Source organism: Natator depressus, chromosome 24 (genome assembly GCF_965152275.1).
Source record: "Natator depressus isolate rNatDep1 chromosome 24, rNatDep2.hap1, whole genome shotgun sequence".
NCBI classification, from domain to species: domain Eukaryota; kingdom Metazoa; phylum Chordata; order Testudines; family Cheloniidae; genus Natator; species Natator depressus.
The window spans coordinates 18,093,884-18,119,046 of NC_134257.1; the positions used below are offsets into that span (position 1 = coordinate 18,093,884).

At 51.4% G+C, this 25,163-nt stretch overlaps 2 protein-coding genes and 1 pseudogene across 2 annotated transcripts; 1 reads left to right on the top strand and 2 right to left on the bottom strand.

The window, feature by feature from the left end:
• Positions 1 to 6,138: 6,138 nt before the first annotated feature.
• Positions 6,139 to 8,835, bottom strand: LOC141977390 (putative G-protein coupled receptor 33). The gene is made up of 2 exons (XM_074938853.1): positions 8,769 to 8,835; positions 6,139 to 7,191 (listed from the first exon to the last, which is right to left on the bottom strand). The coding sequence occupies exon 2, from the start codon at positions 7,183 to 7,185 to the stop codon at positions 6,139 to 6,141; it is 1,047 nt and encodes a 348-aa protein (XP_074794954.1). The 5' UTR covers positions 7,186 to 7,191; positions 8,769 to 8,835.
• A 1,711-nt stretch (positions 8,836 to 10,546) lies between these two features.
• LOC141977550 (putative G-protein coupled receptor 33) lies at positions 10,547 to 12,184 on the top strand (annotated as a pseudogene).
• Positions 12,185 to 24,116: 11,932 nt separating this feature from the next.
• LOC141977273 (putative G-protein coupled receptor 33) lies at positions 24,117 to 25,163 on the bottom strand. The gene has a single exon (XM_074938662.1). The coding sequence runs from the start codon at positions 25,161 to 25,163 to the stop codon at positions 24,117 to 24,119; it is 1,047 nt and encodes a 348-aa protein (XP_074794763.1).

A 25,163-nucleotide genomic window follows, 5' to 3' on the forward strand; every position in this document is an offset into this window, starting at 1 on the left:
GTTCACCCTGTCTGGTAGGAGCCCAGAGGCCGCGGGGATGGGGGCCAGGCTGCCTGGGCAGGGAGCGGGGCGCGACTCACCTGGCTCCCGCCAGGTCCCGGGGGGCCGCCGGGCGGGGGCGGGTCCGGGTCCGCTGCGCAGGGAGCCGGCCCGGGCGTGTGTGGCTGGAGGGAGGGAGAGAGACTCTGTGTGTGTGTGTGTGTGTGTGTGTGTGTCCCCTTCCTTCCGTCCCCCTGCTGGAGGGGCTGAGCCCTGCTGTGTGTGTGTCCCCGCTGCCCCGTGCCGGAGGGGACGAGCCCTGCTCTGTGTGTGTGTGTGTGTGTCCCTGCTGCCCCGTGCCGGAGGGGACGAGCCCTGCTCTGTGTGTGTGTGTGTGTGTGTGTGTCCCTGCTGCCCCCTGCTGGAGGGGACGAGCTCCGCTCTGTGTGTGTGTGTTTGTGTGTCCCCGTGTCCTTCCTTCCGTCCCCCTGCAGGAGGGGCTGAGCCCTGCTGTGTGTGTGTGTGTGTGTCCCCGCAGCCCCGTGCTGGAGGGGAAGAGCCCTGCTCTCTCTCTCTGTGTGTGTGTGTGTCTCCTTCCTTCCGTCCCCCTGCTGGAGGGGCTGAGCCCTGGGGGGTGTGTGTGTGTGTGTGTGTGTGTGTCTGCTGCCCCGTGCAGGAGGGGATCAGCCCTGCTGCGTGTGTGTCTCTCTTCCCCAGCCTTTCTAACTCCAGTTTGTGGTACTTTTCAGCGCCCCCAGACAGTGTGCAGGGGTAGGAAGGGGTCATCTCTGGTGCCAGGCCTCCCCCCGTGGGCACTCCCAATCAGTGTGTGAAAGCACACACAGGTATCACAGCAACGCTCAGCAGGGACACACACACACACAGAGCAGGGCTCACCCCCTCCAGCAGGGGACAGCAAGGTCACACACACACACACACACACACACACACACACACACACACACACACACACACACACAAATACAAATATCATTGTTAGATGAGGAAACTGAGTCACAGAGGGGGGACAGAACCCAGGAGTTCTGCCCTCCCCCTCTAGCCCCCTGGCCTCGCCTCCCCTCCCCTTCCCGAAACAGAAATAGAACCCAGGGTCCTGGCCCAGAACACACAAGATTGTGGAGCAGGGAATAGGACACGGGTCCTTTCCACTCTAGGGGACGCCGGCTCTGGTCTGGCCCTAGGGCAGGGGACTGCTTGGCTCGGCGGGAGGGGGCTCGGAATGGTGCTGTGTTGACTCCAAGTGCACAGAAAACCCAGTGGAACTCCCTGCTACAGGACAGAGTAACTCACCTTCCTCCCACTGCCGGAGGTACTCAGCTGCCTGTTGCAGGAACTGCTGCTACACCCTGACTCGTGAGAGCGTGCAAGGTCCTTCTCACCTCATTGTAACACAGGAAGCCTCAAGCCACCAAGCCGCTTCTCCGCCCCATGGCCGTGCTGACAGCCCTGCACTAGGGTCCTCAGGGTATTGGCTCTGTCTGGGACTGCGCCTCCCACGACTTGTTAGCATGGAGTCCTGTGTGCTCTGCAGACTGGCCTAATGGTTAGAGCAGGGTGTGGGGGGTAGCCAGGACTCCTGGGTTCTATCCCCAGCTCTGGGAGGGGTGTGGTGGATTAGCGCAGGAAAATAGGAAGTCAGGACTCCTGGGTTCTAGCTCTTGCTCTGGGAGGAGAGTGGGCTGTAGTGGGTTAAAGCAGGGGGATGGGAAGTCAAGACTCCTGGGTTCTAACCCCCGTTCTGGGAGGGAGGGAGTTCAAGCATCATAAAGTGGGAATTTCACATCTGATTGACTTGAAACAAGACAGAAATTCACCATCTGTCACAGACCGCACATAATTCTATCCCTCTGCATTGAGTCCCACAGGTTAACCCCATTAATACTCTGTGGCACGGAGTCCTGCAGATGCACAGAAATGTGGGGTCCAGTGGTACCCCCTGGGCAAATATCAACACCACCTGTCGCCCCTCAGAGGGAGCTGCCTGTCCAAAGGGACTAGAGCTTCGACGGGGCTCTCAAAGAGGCCTGCGCCCCAGAGACACGGCTGTGGTGTCTGGCATGAGTGCAGCTGGGCTGGTGGCCCGGGGTGGGACATGAAAGGACAGGGCTGTTGGATTCAGGGGGCTGCTTGCAACCAGGTGCTGCAGACCCTGAGCTCAGAACTGCCCAAGGCCTGGGAGCCCGAGTCCTCCCACAGCAGATCTGCTAAGGGCGCTCCGGCCGCCGGGCCTGCAGAGAAACCTCTTCCTGTCAGAGCCGGCGAGTCCAAGTGCTCTGAAATCCACCAGCCCGCTCGGCTTGGCTTGAAATTGTCCGTCTCTGAGCAAGGCCCTGGGTGGAGTGAGCGGGGCAGGTTCAGAGGGTCGTGATCAGGGGCCCTCAGTTAAAGCCGCATGAAAAGGAGCCGTTCTTAAATTCTTCACACCGCTCTGAAAACCAGTTGCAGACTCGCATTGACTTGGAAAGTGGCACCAAGCCGCAGGGGCTCTGCTGGAGTCTGCGGGGGTAAAGGGCGGTCGTTTGATTGGGGGCATCAGGAGATGCAGCCCCCTGAAGATGAGCTGCTGTTAATACTCACAAATTGCACTGACGCCCCCCATGCGGGGGGCAACTGCCTTGAAAACCAGCACTTAGCAACGGAGGCCGGAGTGATGCAAATTTGGGGTCCTTTGATAGAGGGGTTCTTGTGATACAGGCCCACCCCCACTCCCCTGCACATCCTGATTGAACATTTTCAGATGATAGCAAAGAGGCCAAATTTCAGGAAACAACAAGCCCAGACAGACCCTGAGCTCAGCTATGCAACAGGACCGAGGCTGGTGCAGCTGTACTGCAAAAGTGAGTCCGCTCCTCAAGCTGTTCACACCTGTCTTTAATAGCAGTTCACACCTCTGTGAGTTACGGCTTCCGGAAATTGAGGGTGAGTAACACCCACGTTGAGCTGACACGTTGGGGCCTAGAGACACGGCCACTGCTATTTCGATCTCAACATGGAGATGTTTGAGTTCTCCTCCCTATTATCAGCTTTGACCTGGTGTTTTCAGCCACAATGGGGCTGAATTGGGACCACAGATGGCATGAAAGTCCTGTGACAATAACCGATTCTTCGGGTCTCTGGTTATTCCGGAAATTTGGGGGGGGGGCACTTATTTGGAGATGACCCCAAATGATTTTTTTGGCAAATGAAAAGGCGGGGGTGGGGGAGGAGACAAAATGGGTTTTGTTCAGTCAGAACAAAATGGGTTTTTTTTGTGAGCTTGGATTTTACACATTTTAAATAAAAATAAAATAAAATTGAAGCACATTTCAAGACAAAGCCATTTCAAAAAAGAAAATTAAAATGTTTTATATTGAAAATGTCAGATTTTTGGTGGTTGAGCGAAACAATTTGGCAAACTTGATACTAATTCACTAAATGTTTTGGTGTTACTAAGTTTGCTCTAACTGCTAGAGATCACTGCCCTCCCAGAGCTGGGGATTGAACCAAGGAGTCCTTGCTCCGAGCCCCCGCACTCTACCCTGCTAGACCCTGCTCCCCTCCCAGAGGCAGGAGAAGAACCCGAGAACTCTGACGTGAAGTCAACAGAGCGACACTGATTTACACTGGCTGAGGATCTGGCCTGTTCACTCCATGCCCTACTGCCTTACAGGCTTAATATTCCAAAATAATTGGTGATTATTTGTTATGTTTCTATTTTTGGAGGGTTTCCCAGATGAACACCATTAAAGAGGCCTGATCTTCCAGAAGGAGCTGAACCCTTTGTGAACATCAGGCCTGTTGCAAGGTGTCTCAGGTCAGTATGTGCTTCCATGGACTTCGCCCACAAAGCGGAGAATGTTCTCAATTCCAGAGACGCCGCCCTGAGGGGTCTTGTTTGTAAAAGGCTCTAGGTTCCGTAATTTTAAAAAAAACCGCAGTGACTTGGAACCCAGGAGGTTCGAGAACTAGCCACGTATCTAGAATTCAAGGCATCCTATTGTGTTTTCAAACATATAGGTGCTTGGAGCCCTTGAATACTAGACCATGTCACATCCGATTGCGTTTCAAGACATTGTCACACCTAGAACTGAAGAAGTTTAAGAACTCACCAAATACCTAGAACTCATGTGACACTACTGAGTGTGTATTTACTTACACACACACACATACACACACGTACATTATATATATAAAAATCCAATCGTACCCCATGAGTTCTAGACATTTGAGTGGTTCTTGAACCTCTTGAGATCTAGGTCTGCCAAGTTTTTTAAAACCCAAACTGCTCCTCTTTGGTCTAGGATGTCATATATGAGCTTGGAAACTAGGATGTTCTAGACTACATAGGAGCTATTTGGGTTTTAAAATCTTGGCAAACCTAGAAACCAAAGGTTCAAGAACCAGCCAAATATCTAGAACTCATAGGATCTTTGCTTTTGAAACATACAGGGGCCTGGAAAACATGATGTCTAAATCTAGCCCACATCAGACCAGATCACATTCAAACCACTGACAGAGCTGGGACCCAAGAGGTTAACTATCGGCCAGGACTCCTAGAATCCATGAGATCCTATTGAATATTGAATCAGCGAAAGGTGGTATCTGTCATGGTTGTCAGTCTTGTTTCATTTGAACAGTAAAATGCACGTCTAACTTCCCTACAGCCTCCGCCCCGGGCTGGTGGCCTCTGCAGGCCTGGCTTCCTCAGACAACCCCGTGGGCTCTAGGTGACAACTGGTGGACCACCCCAACAGCATCTGCCTCACCTCTGGCTAGAATCAGAGATTCCAAGGCCAGATGGAGCATGGTGGTCCCCTACTCTGAGTTCCTGCAGAACATCCCTGAATTAGTCCCTGATTGAACTAGAGCCAGACCTCTTTGAAAAGCACCCAATCCTGCCTTAAAAATTGCTGGAGATGGAGAAACCACCAGGAGGGGTCTTCTGAAGTCTTTATTATCCTTTTCATCTGCTAGCCCTGAGCCTTGGCCAAGGTTTTCTAACTTGGCTAGAGCTGGCAGGTGGGATCTTCTTGGTTACTTGGACATTACTTCTTCACCACCCTGAAGTGTTCATGGGCAGGGGGTTTCTCTGGAGTCGCTCTTTGTTTTGCCAGCTTGTTTTCCTTACTGGCCGCTCTTAAACTAATCCAGAGCCTCCACACACTAAATATCCCAGTGATTGGGTCACACAGTGGTTATAAAGTATTTCAGAGGCGCCACACAAGCCTTACAGAATCTATGTAGTTCAAGGAAAGCCTGGGAAAGGTTATTCCTTATTATATTTTATTTCAGGTAGTTCTCGGAGCCCCAGTCCTGGCCCAAGGCCCCACTGTGCTAGGTGCTGTACAAACACAGAACAAAAAGACAGGTGGTGTCCCAGAGAGCCACAGTCTAAGGAAATGCAATGGATAGAGACCTGGGCTCGGACGCAGGAGACCTGGGTTGTTCCCGGTTCGGCCACTGGCCAGACTGAAGGTTCTACTGGGTGACCTTGCCCAAGTCACTGCCCCACACCGTGCCTCAGTTTCTCCATTTGTAAAAACTGGAAGACTGCTACTGACCTCCTTGGTAAAGTTCTTTGAGATCTACTGATGACAAGCACTAGAGAAGAGCTAGATATCTCTATTATAATACACGGACTCTTCTATAATATGCTACATCTAATGGATTTTAAACCATTTGGAAATCTAGGACCATGATGAAACTTTTAGCAAGCAATCTGGAACCTGTTGGATTCTATGTGGTTTGCAAACACTCCAGAATCCAGTGATGTCCCAGGCCCAGTCAGGAATCTAGAACCCATGGACTTTGAGTACCAACCCACCGAGAGGCTTACAATAAATGAGATTCCAGAGCCTGCTAGTGAGGCAGAATCAGTCAGGTGAGAGTCACTCAGGTGAGAACACACTGAGAGATCAAAACCAGACAAGATTCTGGAGCTGACTACTGGTTTGGTGCCATTGACAGCCCATTGAGTACGAAAAAATTGAGAGACCTAGAAAGTATGGGATTCTGGAGAGAGCAGAGAATCTAGAATTCAGGGACACTGCAGGGTTTATAAACAGTGAGGTACCTGGGACCCATCACGTTTTAGAACCATGAGGAATCTAGAAAGAAATGGGATACCAAATGTTCAACTCTCCCTAAACCTGGGCATCTTCAGGCCATCTCCTGTTTTGTGTTCTCAACTTCAGACCCTTGTCTTCCGCTATACTTGGGGGCACTGCTGCCGAGATCGTCAACAAAAGCCGCTTTGACCAGAGTGAGAAGAGACATCCTGAAGACCTGCCAGAACTTCTCCCCCACAAAGAGGTAGAGGATGGGGGTGAAGCAGGCATTGAAGCAGGACGTGACGGTGTAAATGACCAAGAGGGTGCCTGTCACTGACTCTGGCACCTCCTTCTTGTAGAGATTCAAGCTCTGGTAGAGGTGGTAGGGCAGCCACCCGAGAAAGAAGGAAATCACCGCGGCCACCATGACTTTGAAGGGCTTCCCAGCCCACGCCAGCTTCTTCTCCTTCATCTTCAGCCCCACCCGGCTATAGCATCCCACGATGGTGCAGAAGGGCAGAAGGAAGCCTAGCAGGAACCGGACCATGAAGATGGCCAGGTGGACCCGTCTCCCCAGCTCCTGTGGCTCAGCTCCATTCCAGCCTCTGGAGAGGGCGTAATTGTTAACGCAGATGATTCTGCCCCCGTCCACCACCTGGGTCTCCCGGAAAGCCAGGTAGGGAGCGCTGAGACTGAAGGAGGCCAGCCACACACCCACAGCCAGCTTCCGAGCTCGGGGCACATTGCGGTGATGCCGGCACCAGATGGGGTGGTGAGAGAGGGTGTAGCGGTCCAGGCTGATGAGGGTGAGAAGGAAGACAGAGGTGAACATTCCCAGAGAGATGCAGGTGTTGAGGAATTTGCACATGACCGTGCCGAAGACCCAGTGGAAACCCAGGAGAACATAGACAATGAAGAAGGGGATCAGCAGGGTGAAGAGGAGGTAGCAGGAGACCAGGTGGAGGAACCAGAGCGTGGTCACTGTCATCCTCATCTTCAGCCCCAGCACCCACAGGTACAGCCCATTCCCCACCACACCCACCAGGAAGGTGGTGAAGAGCAACACGGCCGCAGCCAGGTGAGTGGCGCTCACAGCTGGGGTCTGGCTGGAATTCACCCCTGTGGTTGGTGGGAGAGTCGTGTTGCCTTGGTCCATGGTACCCTGGGGAGAGAGAGAAGATGGGTTAGAAGGGATGACAGAGGAGATGAAAAGGGGGAGGGGAAGAGGAGGAAGGGAGAAATAAGAGGGGTTTAGGAAGGCACCATTGGAGAGGATATCTCTGGGTGTCCTCTGTTCCTCTAGAATATCCAGGCTAGATATTCTCAGCAACTGGGCTATAGCTGGTGAAACTCCTTGAACCAAGGTAGAACTATGGGCAGAGGGAAAAAGGGATAGTAGATGTGGGAGGAGTGGGGACGGAGACAGTTTAGCAGGTCAGATACACACCTATGCTGATACTTCCATGTGGCTATGATCTGGAGAACGGGCTGGCTCAGCGGGGTGGGGAATGGAGATGGGGCCTTCCCCACCAGGAGCTGCTGGTTCCGATCTGGCTCCAGGGCAGTGACTGGGTGGCTCAGGGAGGTGGGGGTCAGTTCTGTTGAGCTGGTGCTGGTGGCACTCACTGCTACAAGGTGGAAAAAGCCACCCGTCCCCTACCCCGTCTCTTGTAGTGATCTGTCTGCCACAGGAATTGCTGCTTCACCCTGACTCGAGAGAGCACGCAGGGTCCTTCTTACTCTCATTGTAACACAGGAAGCCTCAAGCCACCGAGCTGCTGCTCTGTCCCCCAGCCGTGCTGCCAGCCCTGCAGCCGGGTCCTCTGGGCTACTGCCTCTGGAAGGGACTGCGTCCCTTACGGCCTTGTTAGCACGGTGTCCTCTGTGCTCTGCAGCCTGGCCGAATGGTTAGAGAAGGGCAGGCTGGGAGCCAGGACTCCTGGGTTCTACGCCCAGCTCTGGGAATGGGGTAGGGGTCAGAACTCCTGGGTTGCGGGAGGAAAGGGGGGTCTTGTGGCTTAGAGCAGAGGCTCTCAGCCAGGGGTGGGTGTATGCAGAGGTCTGTCGGGGGTACATCAACTCACCTAGGTATTTGCCTAGTTTTACCACAGGCTACATAAAAAGCCCCAGCGTAGTCAGTACAAACTAACATTTCAGACCATGACTTGCTGAGACTGCGCTGTGTACTATACACTGAAATGTAAGTCCAACATTTATAGTCCACTTAATTTATAATTATACGGGAAAAATGAGAAAATCAGCACTTGTTCAGTAATTGTCGCTGTGACACGTCCGTATTTTTATGTCTGATTTCAGTAGTTTTTAAGCGAGGTGAAACTTGGGGGTAGACAAGACAAACCAGACTCCCGAAAGGGGTAGAGTAGTCTGGGAAGGTTGAGAAGCGCTGGCGTAGAGTTTTGTAAACGGGGAGCAACTCATCTGACTAACATGAAAGAAGGGGGAAATGTTCCCCCACGTCACAGACCTCACCTACTACCTCTGTCTATTGAGTGCCCCACGTGGACCCCACTGATACCCAGTGGCAAGGAGTCTCCCAGGCTAACCTCACTCTCACTCAGTGGCAGTGAGTTTCATAGGCTAACCCCACTGATACCCAGTGGCAGGGAGTCCCACTAGTTTGCCTTTACAAGAGCAAATTTTGTGGCTTCTTGGGGGCCTTAGCAAGGAAATTCCCCTTTAGACCCAACACAGAGCCCTCTGCCCATTGTCTTGACTCACCTGGGGAGCGAGTGGTGGAAACACAGACCCAGCGCAGAGAGAGCCTCAGATGCTGTGTGTTTGGCCAGCAAAGCGTCCGTGTGTCTGTCCCCTGCACCCCGGAGACCTCCCCTGTGTGTTGAGTTCACTCCCCTTAACTCTGTGTCTTCTATATGCTCCACCCCCACCTGCTCTCTGAGATCCACAAGCTGCAAACCATGAACGGAAATGATCATTGGATACTGTCTTAGCAAATAAACCACCTAAGCAACAGCCACTGCTTTAAAATTAGCCCCTCTCCCTCCCAGAGCCTCGCCCAGAACCCAGGAGTCCTGGCTCCCAGCCCCCCAACTCCAATGCACTAGATGCTTGGCCAGTAGCTCATCTACTGAGGTGTGCCCCCGTGAAGAGGAAGGGGCTGTATTTTGCAGAAGTCCTTTCCTGAGAGGGGGCTGCACCATGACCCAGAGATAACCACCCAGACCCGTTAGCTCACAACAAAATCTGAGTCACAAATGATGCAACTCCCAGCCAAGGAGTGGGGGGGTCTTGGGGGTTAGAGCAGGAGGGCTGGGAGCCAGGACTCCTGGGTTCTGTCCCCACTTCTGGGAGATGAGTGGGGTCTCATGGGCTAGTGCAGGGGGCAGCTGGGAGTAAGGACCCTGGGTTCTGTCCCCAGCTCTCGGAGTGGGGTGGGGTCTAGTGGTTAGAGCAGGTCAATAGTTGTGTGGGGTCCTGTGTTATCTACATGTTGTGGGTACATCCCTGGGTGAGACAACTCCTGTGAAATGCGGCCCCTTCCTATTCTAGATACAATCTCAGTCACACCCAGCCCTCCCCAGAGTGTTCGTTACACAGGCCCCATCCTCGGAGCTGGGACCCTGAAACCCCGGATGGGAACCCAATGCTACTGGGAAAACAGCCCCCAATGGCATGGTACACAAGACCAAGGTTGAATTCTGAGGGGAGTGGGGTCTAGTGGTTGGTGGGGGGGGGTTGGGGCTGGGATCCAGGATTCCTGGGTTCTATCCCTGGCTAGGGGAGGGCAGTGGGGTCTAGTGGTTAGAGCAGGTCTGTGTGGGGAGTCAGAAACCAGTGGTTCTAGTCCCAGTTCTTGGAAGGGAATGGGGTCCAAAAGTTTGGATTGGGGGGGCTGGGAGTCAGGACTCCTGGGTTCTGGCCATAGCTCTGGGAGGGGTGGGGAGGGCATTGAGTTAGATTCGGGGGTACAGGTGCTGGGACCCAGGTTTCTGGTTCTACCCTGTGTGTGGCTGCAGTCTCATTGGTTTGTGCAGGGAGGAGAATGAAATGCCGTGTTTCTCACTGCTAGGGCACGAGCTGCACACGTCTGCCTCTCTCTCTCCCTCCCCTCTGCTGTCTCTAATCCCCTTTGAGTTATTCCTGCTCCTCCTTAGGGTCTCACGGCCCCTCTCCCTTCCTGACCGCCCTGGCCCCTCACAACCCCTCTGCCTTCTCCGCCTTCCCAGCACCTCACGGCCCCTCCTCCTTCCCCACCGGCCCAGCCTCTCACGGCTTCTCCGCCTTCCCAGCCCCTCACGGTCCCTCTGCCTTCTCCAGCTTCACGGCCTGTGACATTGCACTCTATATGATTTTATGAAAATATGCTAATGAGTGTGAATCTACTGTAACTGGAATATGCTTCATGCAAAAGGTTTCTTATAAGGTATCGTTACAAAGCTTATAATCCACTGAGAGTGGCCATCCTATTTATATAAAGGTATCACTCTTGTATCTGAAACTAGAAATATCAAATATAACTCTGAGGGCCTATTGTAGTTATGCGAAGTGTGGGCCATTAATGGCGGTTTGGAATCTTGACGGCTCCCATCAGCCAGGACAATTGACTGTGGATGGCTCTGTTTGTTTGCAGGCCTTCCTGCGAGTCAGGCTGGGAGGAATGGAGGCTTGGGGGTCTCACAGGACATGTGACCATGTCACCTGGTCCTGGAATCCATCTTTAACCCGGTGCTTTTCCATTTAGAAGGAGGGGTGGGAACCCAGAGAGGGACAATTGATTCTTGCCTTATGCAAAAGATTTATAAGGGGGGTGGAACAGAACAAAGGGGGCTGCAAACAGAAATCCCCAGCTACCACCTGAGCTGGAACAAGGGCTGTACCAGGGGAAACGATTGGGCCCAGACTAGGAAGGTGTCCAGTCTGTGATAGAAACTTATTGAAACATCTGAGGGTGCGATGTATCTGTATTCAGTTTTCTTACTGTTATTAGACTTAGACTTGTGTGTGTTATTTTATTTTGCTTGGTAATTCACTTTGTTCTGTCTGTCATTACTTGGAACCACTTAAATCCTACTTTTTGTATTTAACATCACTTTTTACTGATTAATTAACCCAGAGTATGTATTAATATGGGGGGGGAGGTTGGGCAAACAGCTGGGCATATCGCTCTATCAGTGTTCTAGAGGGCGAACAAATTCTGAGTTTACCTTGTATAGGCTTCATACAGAGTAACACGGATTTATTTGGGGTTTGGACCCCATTGGGAGCTGGGTATCTGAGTGTTGGAGACAGGAACCCTTCTTAAGGGGGTTTCTGTGATCCAACCCATCACACGGCCCCTCACGGCCCCCCTGCCTTCCCAGGCCAGGCCAGCCCCTCATTGCACCTCCGCCTTATCAGCCAGTCTGGCAGCCAATGGGAGCAACCCCCACCTGGTCGGGAAGGGAAGTCAAGTGGCAGCTGCGTGTGGCACCCCCTGCTGGGGGTGGCTGGCTGTGGGCTCTGCCTGTGGGTTCTGGGACCGAGGATGATGGTGACCTCCCTCTTGTCCTTCCATCTGGTGCTCACCTACCTGCTCACATCCTGCTTTATAACTCTGTTCGCGTCTACCTCTGCCTGGGTTTCCACTGGGTCTTCGGCACGGCCATGTGCGAGCTCCTCAACGCCTGCCTCTCCCTGGGCATGTTTTCTGTCATCTTCCTCCTCACCCTCACCAGCCTGGACCGCTGCACTCTCCCCTGCCCTCCATCTGGTTCTGGCATCACCGCACCATGGCTCGGGCTAGGAAGCTGGTCGCGGTTGTATAGCTGGTTTCTTTCGCCCTCCGTGCTCCCTAACTGGGTTTCCAGGAACTCCTGGAGATGGAGGGGTCAGGGTCACCTGCACCAATAGTTACACCTTCTCTGGGGGATGGAGCCGTGACGCAGGCCTGGAGGAGACGTCTCCATCCAGTCCTGTTCAGGGTGCAGTTTCTGCTGGGCTTCCCATTGGCCCTCTGCACCAGCGTGGGATGCTGGGGCTGGACAGGTCTGGAGATGAAGAAGAAGGGGTTGGTGAGGAGCGGGAAGCCTTTCAAAGTCATGGTGACTGTGGTGGTTTCGTTCTTCATCTGCTGGCTGCTCTACCATGGCTTGTTGCTCGACAAGAATGCGGTGCTGGTGTTGGTCACAAGTGCCTGAAAGTGCCAGGAGTTAGAGAGCATTGGAAACTTGTCATCCCACGTGTTCCTTCATCCCTGATGGTTCTGAAACCTGATGGGTTCTAGGTATCTCAATGTTTACAAACCGAGCAGTGTCCTTGGGATTCCAGATTCCTTGTTATCTGCAGAATCCTATGTGTTCTAGGTCTCTTAATTTTTTCAAAGTCAATGGATGTTAAGGGTTCTGGAGCACTAGCCAGCCCCAGAGTCTCATTTGTTTTTGGTCTCACAACATTATGAAACTCAATGGGTGTTTAAGGGTTCCAGATCTCTAGCTGGGTCCAGAGTCAATGTATTCTAACCTAACTGATTCTCATGGATTCTGTGTCATTGGCTGGCTCTGGAATATTCGTTTTAAGTCTCTCAAAGTGTTCACACTCAATAGGGTCCATGGGTTGTAGATTCCTGACCGGTGCTAGGACCGCAGTGGATTCTAGATTGTTTTAAAACCATATAGAATCCAACAGGTTCCAGCTTCTTTGCTTGATCTAAAAATTTCACGGGGGATCTAGATTTCCAAATGGTTTAAAATCCATTGGGTGTGGTGTATTATAGGAGAGTCTGTGTATTATAATAGCAATAGCTAGCTCTTCTCTCGTGCTTGTCCTCAGTAGATCTCAAAGAACATTGTCAAGGAGGTCAGGAGCAGTCCCCCAGTTTTTACAAATGGGCAATCTGAGGCGCTGAGGGGCAGCGGGGTTTGAGGCCATGACTACACCTCCCACTGGGCTCCAGCCCCGGCTGTGAGAGGGGAGTGGGAGCTAGTTGTAAAGCAATGGCTGTTTCTTAGGTGGTTGCTCTGCTAAGACAGTGTCCGAATGACCATTTCCGTTTATGGTTTGCAGCTTTTCAATGTGAGAGAGCAGGTGGGGGTGGCGCATGTAGAAGACACAGAGTTAAGGGGAGTGAACTCAACACACAGGGCAAAGCTGAGTTGGGGACAGACACGTAGACGCTTTGCTGGGCAAACACATGTCATCTGAGTCTCTCTGCTGGGTCCGTGTTTCCACCACCCGCTGCCCAGGTGAGTCAAAACAATGGGAAGAGGGCCCAGCATTGGTCTAAAGGGGAATTTCCTTGCTAAGGCCACCTAGGAGCCACAAAAATTGGCTATTGTAAAGGGAAACCAGTGGGACTCCCTGCCACTGGGTATCAGTGGGGTTCTCCTGTAAAACTCCCTGCCGCTGGTATCAGTAGGGTTGGCCTGTAAAAGTCCCTGCCACCGATAGCCCTGGGGTTAACACAGGGCACACAATAGACAGAGGTGGCAGGGGATGTCTGTGACGTGGGTGAATTTTTCTGCTTTGTTTCCTGTTAATCAGATGAGGTGTTCCCCCTTTGGGGAGTCTAAGCAACAGGATCCCACGTCCCTCCCAGAGCCCAGGAGTCTTGGCTCCCAGCCCCTCCCGCATTCTCTAACCATTAGGCCATTCTGCAGAGCAGACAGGACTCCATGCTAATAAGGCTGTGAAGGAGGCAATCCCAGACAGAGGCAAAATCCCCGAGGTCCCCGCTGCAGGGCTGGCAGCCTGGCTGGGGGGCAGAGAAGCAGCTCAGTGGATTGAGGCTTCCTGTGTTACAATGAGGGTGAGAAGGACTCTGCACCCTCTCACGAGTCAGGGTGGAGCAGCAGTTCCTGTGACTGGCAGATGAGCACAAGAGATGGGGTGGGGGATGGGTGGCTTTTTCTTCCTTGCAGCAGTGAGTTCCACCGGCACCAGCTCCTGCATGCTAAGAGTCAAGAGCACCGATCCCCCCCTAACTGAGTAGGCATGATCCCCTGCCCTGGGGCCAGATTAGAGCTGGCCACCTGAGAGGGGAAAGGTCCCATGGCCCATTCCCTGCTCCTCTGAGCCAGCCAGATCACAGCTACATGGTATTCTCTGCATAGCTGTATATTTGATCTCCTAGACTGTCCCCTTCCCCACTTCTCCCATATCTTCTATTCCCCTTGTTCTCCCCTATTGCTCACAGCTCTATCCTGTAGCAGTGAGTTCCACCGGCTATAGCCCAGTTTCTGGGAATATCCAGCCTGGATATTCTGGAGGACCAAAGGGTGCCCAGCGAGGTCCCCTCCAATCTGGGTGACACCCCCAGTCACACTGGCATCTGCACTATCCAGCCTGTTGGATGGCCCTTCCAGGGCAATCAGCTGTACAATGAGCCCGTTGGGAGAAGCCAGGGGACACGCCTATGAGTCAGCAGGACATGTAGGGAGATGCCTGTGGACTCCAAGTTCTTTTCCATGCCCATATGGTGGGAGCTTGTGTTTGGGACAGAGGATGTACAAGCCATGTGGCAAACATAAAAGGCAGTTACATCTTCTCCATTTTGTCTTCAACCCGGCTTCTCACCTCTGGAGCAACTTCTCTGCACACTGCAGCTCTCAACAAAGATCTGACAGGCCCATCCAAGCTTTGGGTGTGTTCCAGAAGAACTTTACAAGCCAGCAAACTCGCCAGTGCTGCGAGGAACCTGATCTATGGACTCAGAAATCATATGTACGTATCTGATTGCTTTCACCCTTTAACAACTCTCTTCTCTTTCTTTTCTTTTAGTTAATAATAAAACCTTTAGTTTTTAGATACGAAAGGATTGGCTGGCAGCATGGCATTTTGGGTAAGATCCAAACTAGTATTGATCTGGGAATGTGGTTGGCCCTTTGGGGACCAGAATATTTTGTATAGTGAACAGAATTTTAAGTAACTTCTCACTTTACTGGAGTTATTTGCTGACTGGGAGCCTGTGACTGGAATGCAATAAAGGGGTCTGTGTGATTTCTTTCTTTTTCTTTTGACTTCTCAATAACCCGTGTTGTGGACCAGGAACACGGTGTGTGACTGGTTGGTGAATCTAACTACAGTGTTAACCACCAGTTTTAAGAGAATCTGCTCTCCTTTTTTGCAGCCCACCCTCACCTTGGCATTTTCAGTTTGGGGTACCACAAACATTGGGTCACAAGTCACAGTTCAATGTCTACTTTAATGATCTGGATGATGGGATGGATTGCACCCTCAGCAAGTTCGCAGATGACACTAAGCTGGGGGGAGAGGTAGATATGCCAGAGAGTAGGGATAGGATCCAAAGTGACTTAGGCGAATTGGAGGATTGGGCCAAAAGAAATCTGATGAGGTTCAGCAAGGACAAGTGCGGAGTCCTGCTCTTAGGACCGAAGAATCCCATGCTCTGCTACAGACTAGGGACCAAATGGCTAAGCAGCAGTTCTGCAGAAAAGGAACTGGGGATTACAGTGGATGAGATGCTGGATATGAGTCAACAGTGTGTCCTTGTTGCCAAGAAGGCTAATGGCATATTGGGCTGCATTAATAGGAGCATTGCCAGCAGATCGAGGGAAGTGATTATTCCCCTGTATTTGGCACTGGTGAGGCCATATCTGGGGTATTGTGTCCAGTTTTGGGACCCCCACTACAGAAAGGATGTGGACAAACTGGAGAGAGTCCAGCGGAGGGCAACGAAAATGATCAGGGGGCTGGGGCACATGACTTACGAGGAGAGGCTGAGGGAACTGGGCTTGTTTAGTCTGCAGAAGAGAAGAGTGAGGGGGGATTTGAGAGCAGCCTTCAACTACCTGAAAGGGGGTTCCAAAGAGGATGGAGCTCGGCTGTTCTCAGTTGTGGCAGACGACAGAACAAGGAGGAATGGTCTCAAGTTGCAGTGCGGGAGGTCTAGGTTGGATATTAGGAAAAACTATTTCACAAGGAGGGTGGTGAAGCACTGGAATGGGTTCCCTAGGGAGGTGGTGAAATCTCCATCCTTAGGGGTTTTTAAGGTCTGGCTTGACAAAGCCCTGGCTGGGATGATTTAGTTGGGGTTGGTCCTGCTTTGAATAGGGAGTTGGACTAGATGACCTCCTGAGGTCTCTTCCAACCCTAATCTTTTCTGATTCTATGATCATGTTTTCCAAGTCCCTGTTTGTTTCAAAAGCCTATAGGATCCTATGCATTTGTCATAAATATAAAGGGAAGGGTAAACCCCTTTAAAATCCCTCCTGGTCAGAGGAAAAATCCTCTCACCTGTAAAGGGTTAAGAAGCTAAAGGTAACCTCGCTGGCACCTGACCAAAATGACCAATGAGGAGACAAGATACTTTCAAAAGCTGGGAGGAGGGAGAGAAACAAAGGGTCTGTGTCTGTCTGTATGCTGCTTTTGCCAGGGATAGAACAGGAATGGAGTCTTCGAACTTTTAGTAAGTAATCTAGCTAGGTATGTGTTAGATTATGATTTCTTTAAATGGCTGAGAAAGGAACTGTGCTGAATAGAATGACTATTCCTGTCTGTGTGTCTTTTTTGTAACTTAAGGTTTTGCCTAGAGGGATTCTCTATGTTTTGAATCTAATTACCCTGTAAGGTATCTACCATCCTGATTTTACAGAGGGGATTTCTTTACTTCTATTAAAAGTCTTCTTGTAAGAAAACTGAATGCTTTTTCATTGTTCTCAGATGCAAGGGTTTGGGTCTGTGGTCACCTATGCAAATTGGTGAGGATTTTTACCAAACCTTTCCCAGGAAGTGGGGTGCAAGGGTTGGGAGGATTTTGGGGGGAAAGACGTGTCCAAACTACGTTTCCCAGTCAACCCAGTTAGAGTTTGGTGGTGGCAGTGGAGATCCAGGGACAAAGGATAAAATTAATTTGTACCTTGGGGAAGTTTTAACCTAAGCTGGTGCAAGTAAGCTTAGGAGGTTTTCATGCAGGTCCCCACACCTGTACCCTAGAGTTCAGAGTGGGGGAGGAACGTTGATAGCATTCTAGATATTTGGCTGGTTCTTGAACCTCTTGGGGTCTAGGTCTGTTAAAATTTTAAAACCCAAACAGGTCCTATGTAGTCTAGTTTCCGACCTCCTATATGACATCCTAGACCACAGAGGACCAGTTTGGGTTTTAAAAAACCTTTTTCAGACCTAGGACTGAAGAGGTTCAAGAACCACTCCAATGTCTAGAACTGATAGGATACGATTGGGTTTTTAAATACCTGTTTTAGTGCGTATCTCCGTGTGTATGTATCTGAGTATATATATTTATACATACATACATGTGTGGCCAGGCTGATGCCCCAGGGTTGGACGAGAGCATTCAGAGAGGAAAGGGCTGTTGGATTCAGAGGGCCATGTGGAACTGGGTGCTGCCGACGCTAAGCTCGAAACGGCCCATGGTCTGTGACTCCCAGAGGAGATCTGCTAAGGGCGCTCCTGCATCTGCGCCTGTGGAGAAAACTTTTCCTCTCAGAACCAACGAGTCAAAATGCTCTGAAATCCACGCACCTACTTGGTTTGGCTTGAATCTGGCTGTCTCTGAGGAAGGCGGTGATGGAGTGAATAGGGCAGATTTGGGGGTTTGGGATCCAGGGCCCTCACTTAAAGCCATATGCGAAGGAGCTGCTCTTAATTTTTTTACACCGCTCTGAAAACCAGTTGCAGACTCGCATCGACTTGGGTAACGCTTCTGCCAGGTGGAGCCAGCAGCAACAAGGGCCAGGTTCAGTATCTAGCATTTCCTTTTCAACAGTACAACACAAAACCGGCTCGAGCCCCCACCCAGTGACCTGGGACAATTACACACCACCCCCTGGGCGCCTCTCAGAGGCAATACTTCCCCTCTTGCAAGCAGAGTCTGAGTGTAGCAAAAACTTTTAATAAAAGGAGGGAAGTATTTCAGCATTAATTTGGGAAAACACCACAACTAGGGTTCATAAACACAAACCATGGGTAAAAGACCCACCCCCAAGTAGGTCCCCTCAGGGTCTTAAGTCCAGCAATGTCCCTTTAACGTGCCCATCCCTTCTCTGTACCCCACTCACAGTTGCTGTCCTTGGCCAGTGCAGCCCCAGACTTCAGAGGTTCATCCACAGAGGTCACCTCTCACCCTGGGTGGAAGGCGGGAGCGGGGTAAGGAGGCACCTTACACATGGCACTGCTCGTCACTCGTCACCCCAACAGCCAATTGCCGGGCCTCTGCAGGTCTCTGCTCTGGCCCTCTTCACCAGCTTCGCTGCTGGCCACTTGCCATGCCTCTCCACCAGCCACCCTGCTGGCCTCATGTCTCTGCTAGTGACGTGCCGCACCTCTCCACCAGCCTCCCGGCTTGCCGCTTGCCATGCCTCTCCACCAGACACCTTGCTAGCCACTTGCCGCACCTCTCTGCCAGCTAGCCACTTGCCAAGATGTCTTCAGGCGCCCCCCCCACACTTAACAGAGCTCTCAGTGATCTCAGCTGTTAGTGGGGGATCCTGACTACCGGTGCACACTGGGCAGTCTCTTGCAATAGAGACACTGTCCCAAATATTAGACCTAGCCGTCAGGGAGTTCAGCTCTGTAGCCTGTAAGAAGACTTTCAATTGAATCTAAATTAGCTCTTTTATTATACCATGGAGAGACAAAAGGTCAAATGGTGTCTATGACCCTAAAACAGCACCCAGATACAAGTACCTGTCCCCACCCTTCCTCCACTCATTGGGCTTTGGAACCCATGTCCCCTGCCTAGCGATCGCTGTTGAGTTGAGGGTGTGCAAGATACAGTTCTGCTGCCCTTGGTCCACACAACAAGGATAATAACGCTTTCTTACTCCTGCCCCAATAACAAGGAGACTGGGGATCCAAAACCAGCCAGAAGTGATCATTTGGGCAAGCAGTCCCACCACGCTGAGCACCTCCGCAGGGCGGGTGTGTCCATTCAAACGAGCTCAGCTTCCGAAGACTTTTCCCACAGCTCAGCACTAGATGCCAGAGGAGAGCTCATCCAGACTGTGCTTACACCTGGAAAGTGGCACCAAGCTGCCGGGGCTCTGCTGGAGCAAAGGGTGGTCGTTTAATTGGGGATTTCACGCGATGCAGTGCCCTGATGACGAGCTGCTGTTAATATTCACAAATTGCACTGACGCCCCCGTGCCTGGGGAAACTGCCTTGAAAAAAGGCACTCTGGAATGGAGGCGGGGGTGGGGTTTTTAATGCAAATTTGGGGTCATTTGGTTCCCGCGATACAGGCTCCCCCTCCACCCCCGCACGTGCTGGTTGAACGTTTTCAGATGGTTCTAATGTTCTCGGTGCAGAGCGAGGGGAAGTAGCAAAGAGGCAGAATTTCAGGAAACCTCGAACCTGGATGGCCCCTGAGATCAGCTACGCAACAGGACCGGGGGCCAATGCAGCCATACTGCAAAAGTGAGTCCGCTCCTCAAGCTGCTTTGCATCTGTGCTTAATAGCAGTTCACACCTCTGCGAGGTACGGCTTCCACCAGAAATTGTGGGTGAGGAACACCCACGCTGAGCTGACTCAAGGGGGCTTAGCGACATGGTCACTGCTCTTTTGATCTATGAAGGGAGATGTTTGTGTTCTCATCTCTATTATCACCTTTGACCTGGTGTCTTCAGCCACAATGGGTCTGAATTGGGACCACTGATGGCATGTAAGTCCTGTGCTAATAACCGATTTTTCGGGTCTCCAATTATTCCAAAAAATTGGGAGAGGGGCACTTATTTGGAGATGACCCCAAATGAATTTTTTTGACAAAATGAAAAGTGATTGTTTCAGTCCGAAGAAAATGGTTTTCTTTGTGAGCTTAGATTTTACACATTTTAAATAAAATTGAAGCACATTTCAAGACAATGCCATTTTGAAAAAGAAAATGTCCGATTTTTGATGATTGAACGAAACAATTTGGCAAACTTGATACTAATTCACTAAACGTTTTGGTGTTACTAAGTTTGCTCTAACTGCTAGAGACCACTGCCCTCCCAGAGCTGGGGATTGAACCAAGGAGTCCTTGCTCCTAGCCCCCGCACTCTACCCTGCTAGACCCTGCTCCCCTCCCAGAGGCAGGAGAAGAACCCGAGAACTCTGACGTGAAGTCAACAGAGCGACACTGATTTACACTGGCTGAGGATCTGGCCTGTCCATTCCATGCCCTATTGCCTTACAGGCTTAATATTCCAAAATAATTGGTAATTATTTGTTATGATTCTCTTTTTGGGGGGTTCCCAGATGAACACTGTGGTGGGGCGCGACTCACCACTGCGGTGCCTCCTGCTGGCTGTCCAGGGAATTAGCGCTGTGCCCTCTTCTGGTGGCGTCTTGCCTGCTGTCACCTCTGTTCCTGGACCCACATCACTCCCAGGACCACGGCGTCCTCCTACAGTGACACTGCCCCCTGGCTGCGCCACACTCTGTCCCCCCCTTCCGGGGGGACCTGTAGTCTACTGTCCGGCCACTCCCTTCAGTGGCAAACTGCGGTCCATGATCTAGCCACTTCCTTCAGTGGCTCCAGCACCCTCTTTGCCCGTGTGTCAGGGCCTCAGTCTGCAGATCCCTGCAGCCTGCCAGGAGCTGCCTTTAGCTGCCTGGGTCTCTGCCTGCAGCAGTGCTCTGCCCAGGGGGCTTGCTGCCCCCCTCCTGCAAGGCAGCCAGTCCTCCTCCCTTCTCCAGCTCCAGGGAGTGACTCCCACTGCTCTGTTCTGCAGCCCTCCATGCACATGTGATTCCATGGACCTCGCCCTCAAAGCGGAGAATGTTCTCAGTTCCAGATATGCTGCCCCGAGGGGTCTTGCTTGTAAAAGGCTCGAGCTTCCATAGTTTTTTTTAAAATGGAGTGGCTTGTAACCCTGGAGTTTCTAGAACTAACTGCACATCTAGAATTCACAGGATCCAATTGCTTTTTCAGACATATAGGTGTTTGGAGCCCTTGAAGAACTAGACCATAGAATCATAGAATATCAGGGTTGGAAGGGACCTCAGGAGGTCATCTAGTCCCACCCCCTGCTCAAAGAAGGACCAATCCGCAAATAAATCATCCCAGCCAGGGCTTTGTCAAGCCGGGCCTTAAAAACCTCTAAGGATGGAGGTTCCACCACCTCCCTAGGTAACGCATTCCAGTGCTTCACCACCCTCCTAGTGAACTTTTTTCCCCTAATATCCAACCTAAACCTCCCGCTCTGCTACTTGAGACCATTACTCCTCGTTCTGTCATCTGCTACCCCTGAGAACAGTCTAGATCCATCCTCTTTGGAACCCCTTTGAGGTAGTTGAAAGCAGCTATCAAAGCCCTCCTCATTCTTCTCTTCCGCAGACTAAACAATCCCAGTTCCCTCAGCCTCTCCTCATAAGTCATGTGTTCCAGTCTCCTAATCATTTTTGTTGCCCTCCGCTGGACGTTTTCCAATATTTCCACCTCCTTCTAGTAGTGTGGGGCCCAAATCTGGACACAGTACTCCAGATGAGGCCTCACCAATGTCGAATAGAGGGGAACGATCACGTCCCTCGATCTGCTGGCAATGCCTCTACTTATACAGCCCAAAATGCCATTGGCGTTCTTGGCAACAAGGGCACACTGTTGACTCATATCCATCTTCTCGTCCACTGTAACCCCTAGGTCATTTTCTACAGAACTGCTGCCGAGCCATTCGGTCCCCAGTCTGTAGCGGTGCATGGGATTCTTCCGTCCTAAGTGCAGGACTCTGCAATTGTCTTTGTTGAACCTCATCAGATTTCTTTTGGCCCAATCCTCTAATTTGTCTAGGGCCCTCTGTATCCTATCCCTACCCTCTAGCGTATCTACCTCTCCTCCCAGTTTAGTGTCATCTGCAAACTTGCTGAGGGTGCAGCCACACCATCCTCCAGATCATTAATGAAAATATTGAACAAAACCAGCTCGAGGACCGACCCTTGGGGCACTCCACTTGATACCAGCTGCCAACTAGACATGGAGCCATGGATCACTACCCATTGAGCCCGACAATCTAGCCAACTTTCTACCCACCGTATAGTCCATTCATCCAGCCCATACGTCTTTAACTTGCTGGCAAGAATACTGTGGGAGACAGTCTGAAGTTGCAGTGGGGGAGGTTTAGGTTGGATATTAGGAAAAACTTTTTCACTAGGAGGGTGGTGAAACACTGGAATGCATTACCTAGGGAGGTGGTGGAATCTCCTTCCTTAGAAGTTTTTAAGGTCAGGCTTGACAAAGCCCTGGCTGGGATGATTTAGTTGGGGATTGGTCCTTCTTTGAGCAGGGGGTTGGACTAGATGACCTCCTGAGGTCCCTTCCAACCCTCATATTCTATGATTCTATGATTTGGAAATCTAGGACCAGGATGAGACTTTTAGCAAGCAATCTGGAACCTGTTGGATTTTATGTGGTTTGAAAAAGGCCGGTCAGCCTCACCTCAGTCCCCGGAAAAATCATGGAGCATGATTCCTCAAGGAATCAATCCTGAAGCACTTAGACGAGAGTAAAGTGATCAGGAACAGTCAGCATGGATTCACCAAGGGAAGGTCATGCCTGACTAATCTAATCGCCTTCTATGATGAGATTACTGATTCTGTGGATGAAGGGAAAGCAGTGGATGTATTGTTTCTTGACTTTAGCAAAGCTTTTGACACGGTCTCCCACAGTATTCTTGTCAGCAAGTTAAAGAAGTATGGGCTGGATGAATGTACTATAAGGTGGGTAGAAAGTTGGCTAGATTGTCGGGCTCAACGGGTAGTGATCAATGGCTCCATGTCTAGTTGGCAGCCGGTGTCAAGTGGAGTGCCCCAGGGGTCGGTCCTGGGGCCGGTTTTGTTCAATATCTTCATAAATGATCTGGAGGATGGTGTGGATTGCACTCTCAGCAAATTTGCGGATGATACTAAACTGGGAGGAGTGGTAGATACGTTGGAGGGCAGAGATAGGATACAGAGGGACCTGGACAAATTGGAGGATTGGGCCAAAAGAAACCTGATGAGGTTCAATAAGGATAAATGCAGGGTCCTGCACTTAGGACGGAAGAACCCAATGCACAGCTACAGACTAGGGACCGAATGGCTAGGCAGCAGTTCTGCGGAAAAGGACCTAGGGGTTACAGTGGATGAAAAGCTGGATATGAGTCAGCAGTGTGCCCTTGTTGCCAAGAAGGCCAATGGCATTTTGGGATGTATAAGTAGGGGCATAGCGAGCAGATCGAGGGACGTGATCGTTCCCCTCTATTCGACATTGGTGAGGCCTCATCTGGAGTACTGTGTCCAGTTTTGGGCCCCACACTACAAGAAGGATGTGGATAAATTGGAGAGAGTCCAGCGAAGGGCAACAAAAATGATTAGGGGTCTGGAACACATGACTTATGAGGAGAGGCTGAGGGAACTGGGATTGTTTAGTCTTCAGAAGAGAAGAATGAGGGGGGATTTGACAGCTGCTTTCAACTACCTGAGAGGTGGTTCCAAAGAGGATGGTTCTAGACTATTCTCAGTGGTAGAAGATGACAGGACAAGGAGTAATGGTCTCAAGTTGCAGTGGGGGAGGTTTAGGTTGGATATTAGGAAAAACTTTTTCACTAGGAGGGTGGTGAAACACTGGAATGCGTTACCTAGGGAGGTGGTAGAATCTCCTTCCTTAGAAGTTTTTAAGGCCCGGCTTGACAAAGCCCTGGCTGGGATGATTTAATTGGGGATTGGTCCTGCTTTGAGCAGGGGGTTGGACTAGATGACCTCCTGAGGTCCCTTCCAACCCTGATATTCTATGATTCTATGATTCTAGAATCCAGTGATGTCTTTGGTCCAGTCAGGAATCTAGAAGACATGGACTTTGAGTACCACCCCACCGAGAGGCTTACAATAAATGAGATTCCAGAGCCTGCTAGTGAGGCAGAATCCAAGAGAGTGACTCAGGTGAGAACACACTGAGAGATCAAAACCAAACAAGAGTCTGGAGCCGACTACTGTTTTGGTGCCATTGACGGCCCATTGAGTATGAAAAAATTGAGAGACCTAGAACATATGGGATTCTGGAGAGAGCAGGGAATCTAGAATTCAGGGACACTGCAGGGTTTATAAACAGTGAGGTACCTGGGACCCATCAGGTTTTAGAACCATCAGGGATCTAGGAACCACTGAGATGGCAAGTTTTCCATTCTCCCTAAATCTGGGTAATCTCAGACCATCTCCTGTTTTGTGTTCTCAACTTCAGATCCTTGTCTTCCACTATTCTCAGGGGCACTGCTGCCAAGATCATCAACAAAAGCTGCTTTGACCAGAGTGAGAAGAGACGTCCTGAAGACCTGCCAGAACTTCTCCCCCACGAAGAGGTAGAGGATGGGGGTAAAGCAGGCATTGAAGCAGGATGACAAGGTGTAAATGACTATGAGAGCACCCGTCACTGACTCTGGCACCGCCTTCTTGTAGAGCTTCAAGCCATGGAAGAGGTGGTAGGGAAGCCACCCAAGAAAGAAGGAAACCACCGCGGCCACCATGACTTTGAAGGGCTTCCCAGCCCACACCAACTTCTTCTCCTTCATCTTCAGCCCCACCCTGCCATAGCAGCCTGCAATGGTGCAAAGGGGGAGCAGAAAGCCTAGCAGGAACCGGATCATGAAGATGGCCATGTGGACCCGTCTTCCCAGGTCCTGCAGCTTGGCTCCGTTCCAGTCTCCGGAGAGCACGTAATTGTTGATGCAGATGATTTTTCCCCCGTCCACCATGTGCGTCTCCCGGAAAGCCAGGTAGGGAGTACTGAGAGCGAAGGAGGCCAGCCACATGCCCACCACCAGCTTCTGAGCCCGGGGCATGGTGCGGTGATTCCGACACCAGATGGGGTGGTGAGTGAGGGTGTAGCGGTCCAGGCTGATGAGGGTGAGAAGGAAGACAGAGGTGAACATGACCAGAGAGATGCAGGTGTTGAGGAACTTGCACAAGGCCATGCCAAAGACCCAATGAAAACCCAGGAGGACATAGACGGCGAAGAAGGGGATCAGCAGGGTGAAGAGAAGGTAGCAGGAGACCAGGTGGAGGAACCAGAGCGTGGTCACTGTCCTCCTCATCTTCAGCCCCAGCACCCACAGGTACAGCCCGTTCCCCACCACACCCACCAGGAAGGTGGTGAAGAGCAACACGGTCGCAGCCAGGTGAGTGGGGCTCACAGCTGGGGTCTGGCTGGAATTCGCCCCAGTGGTTGGTGGGAGAGTCGTGTTGCCTTGGCCCAT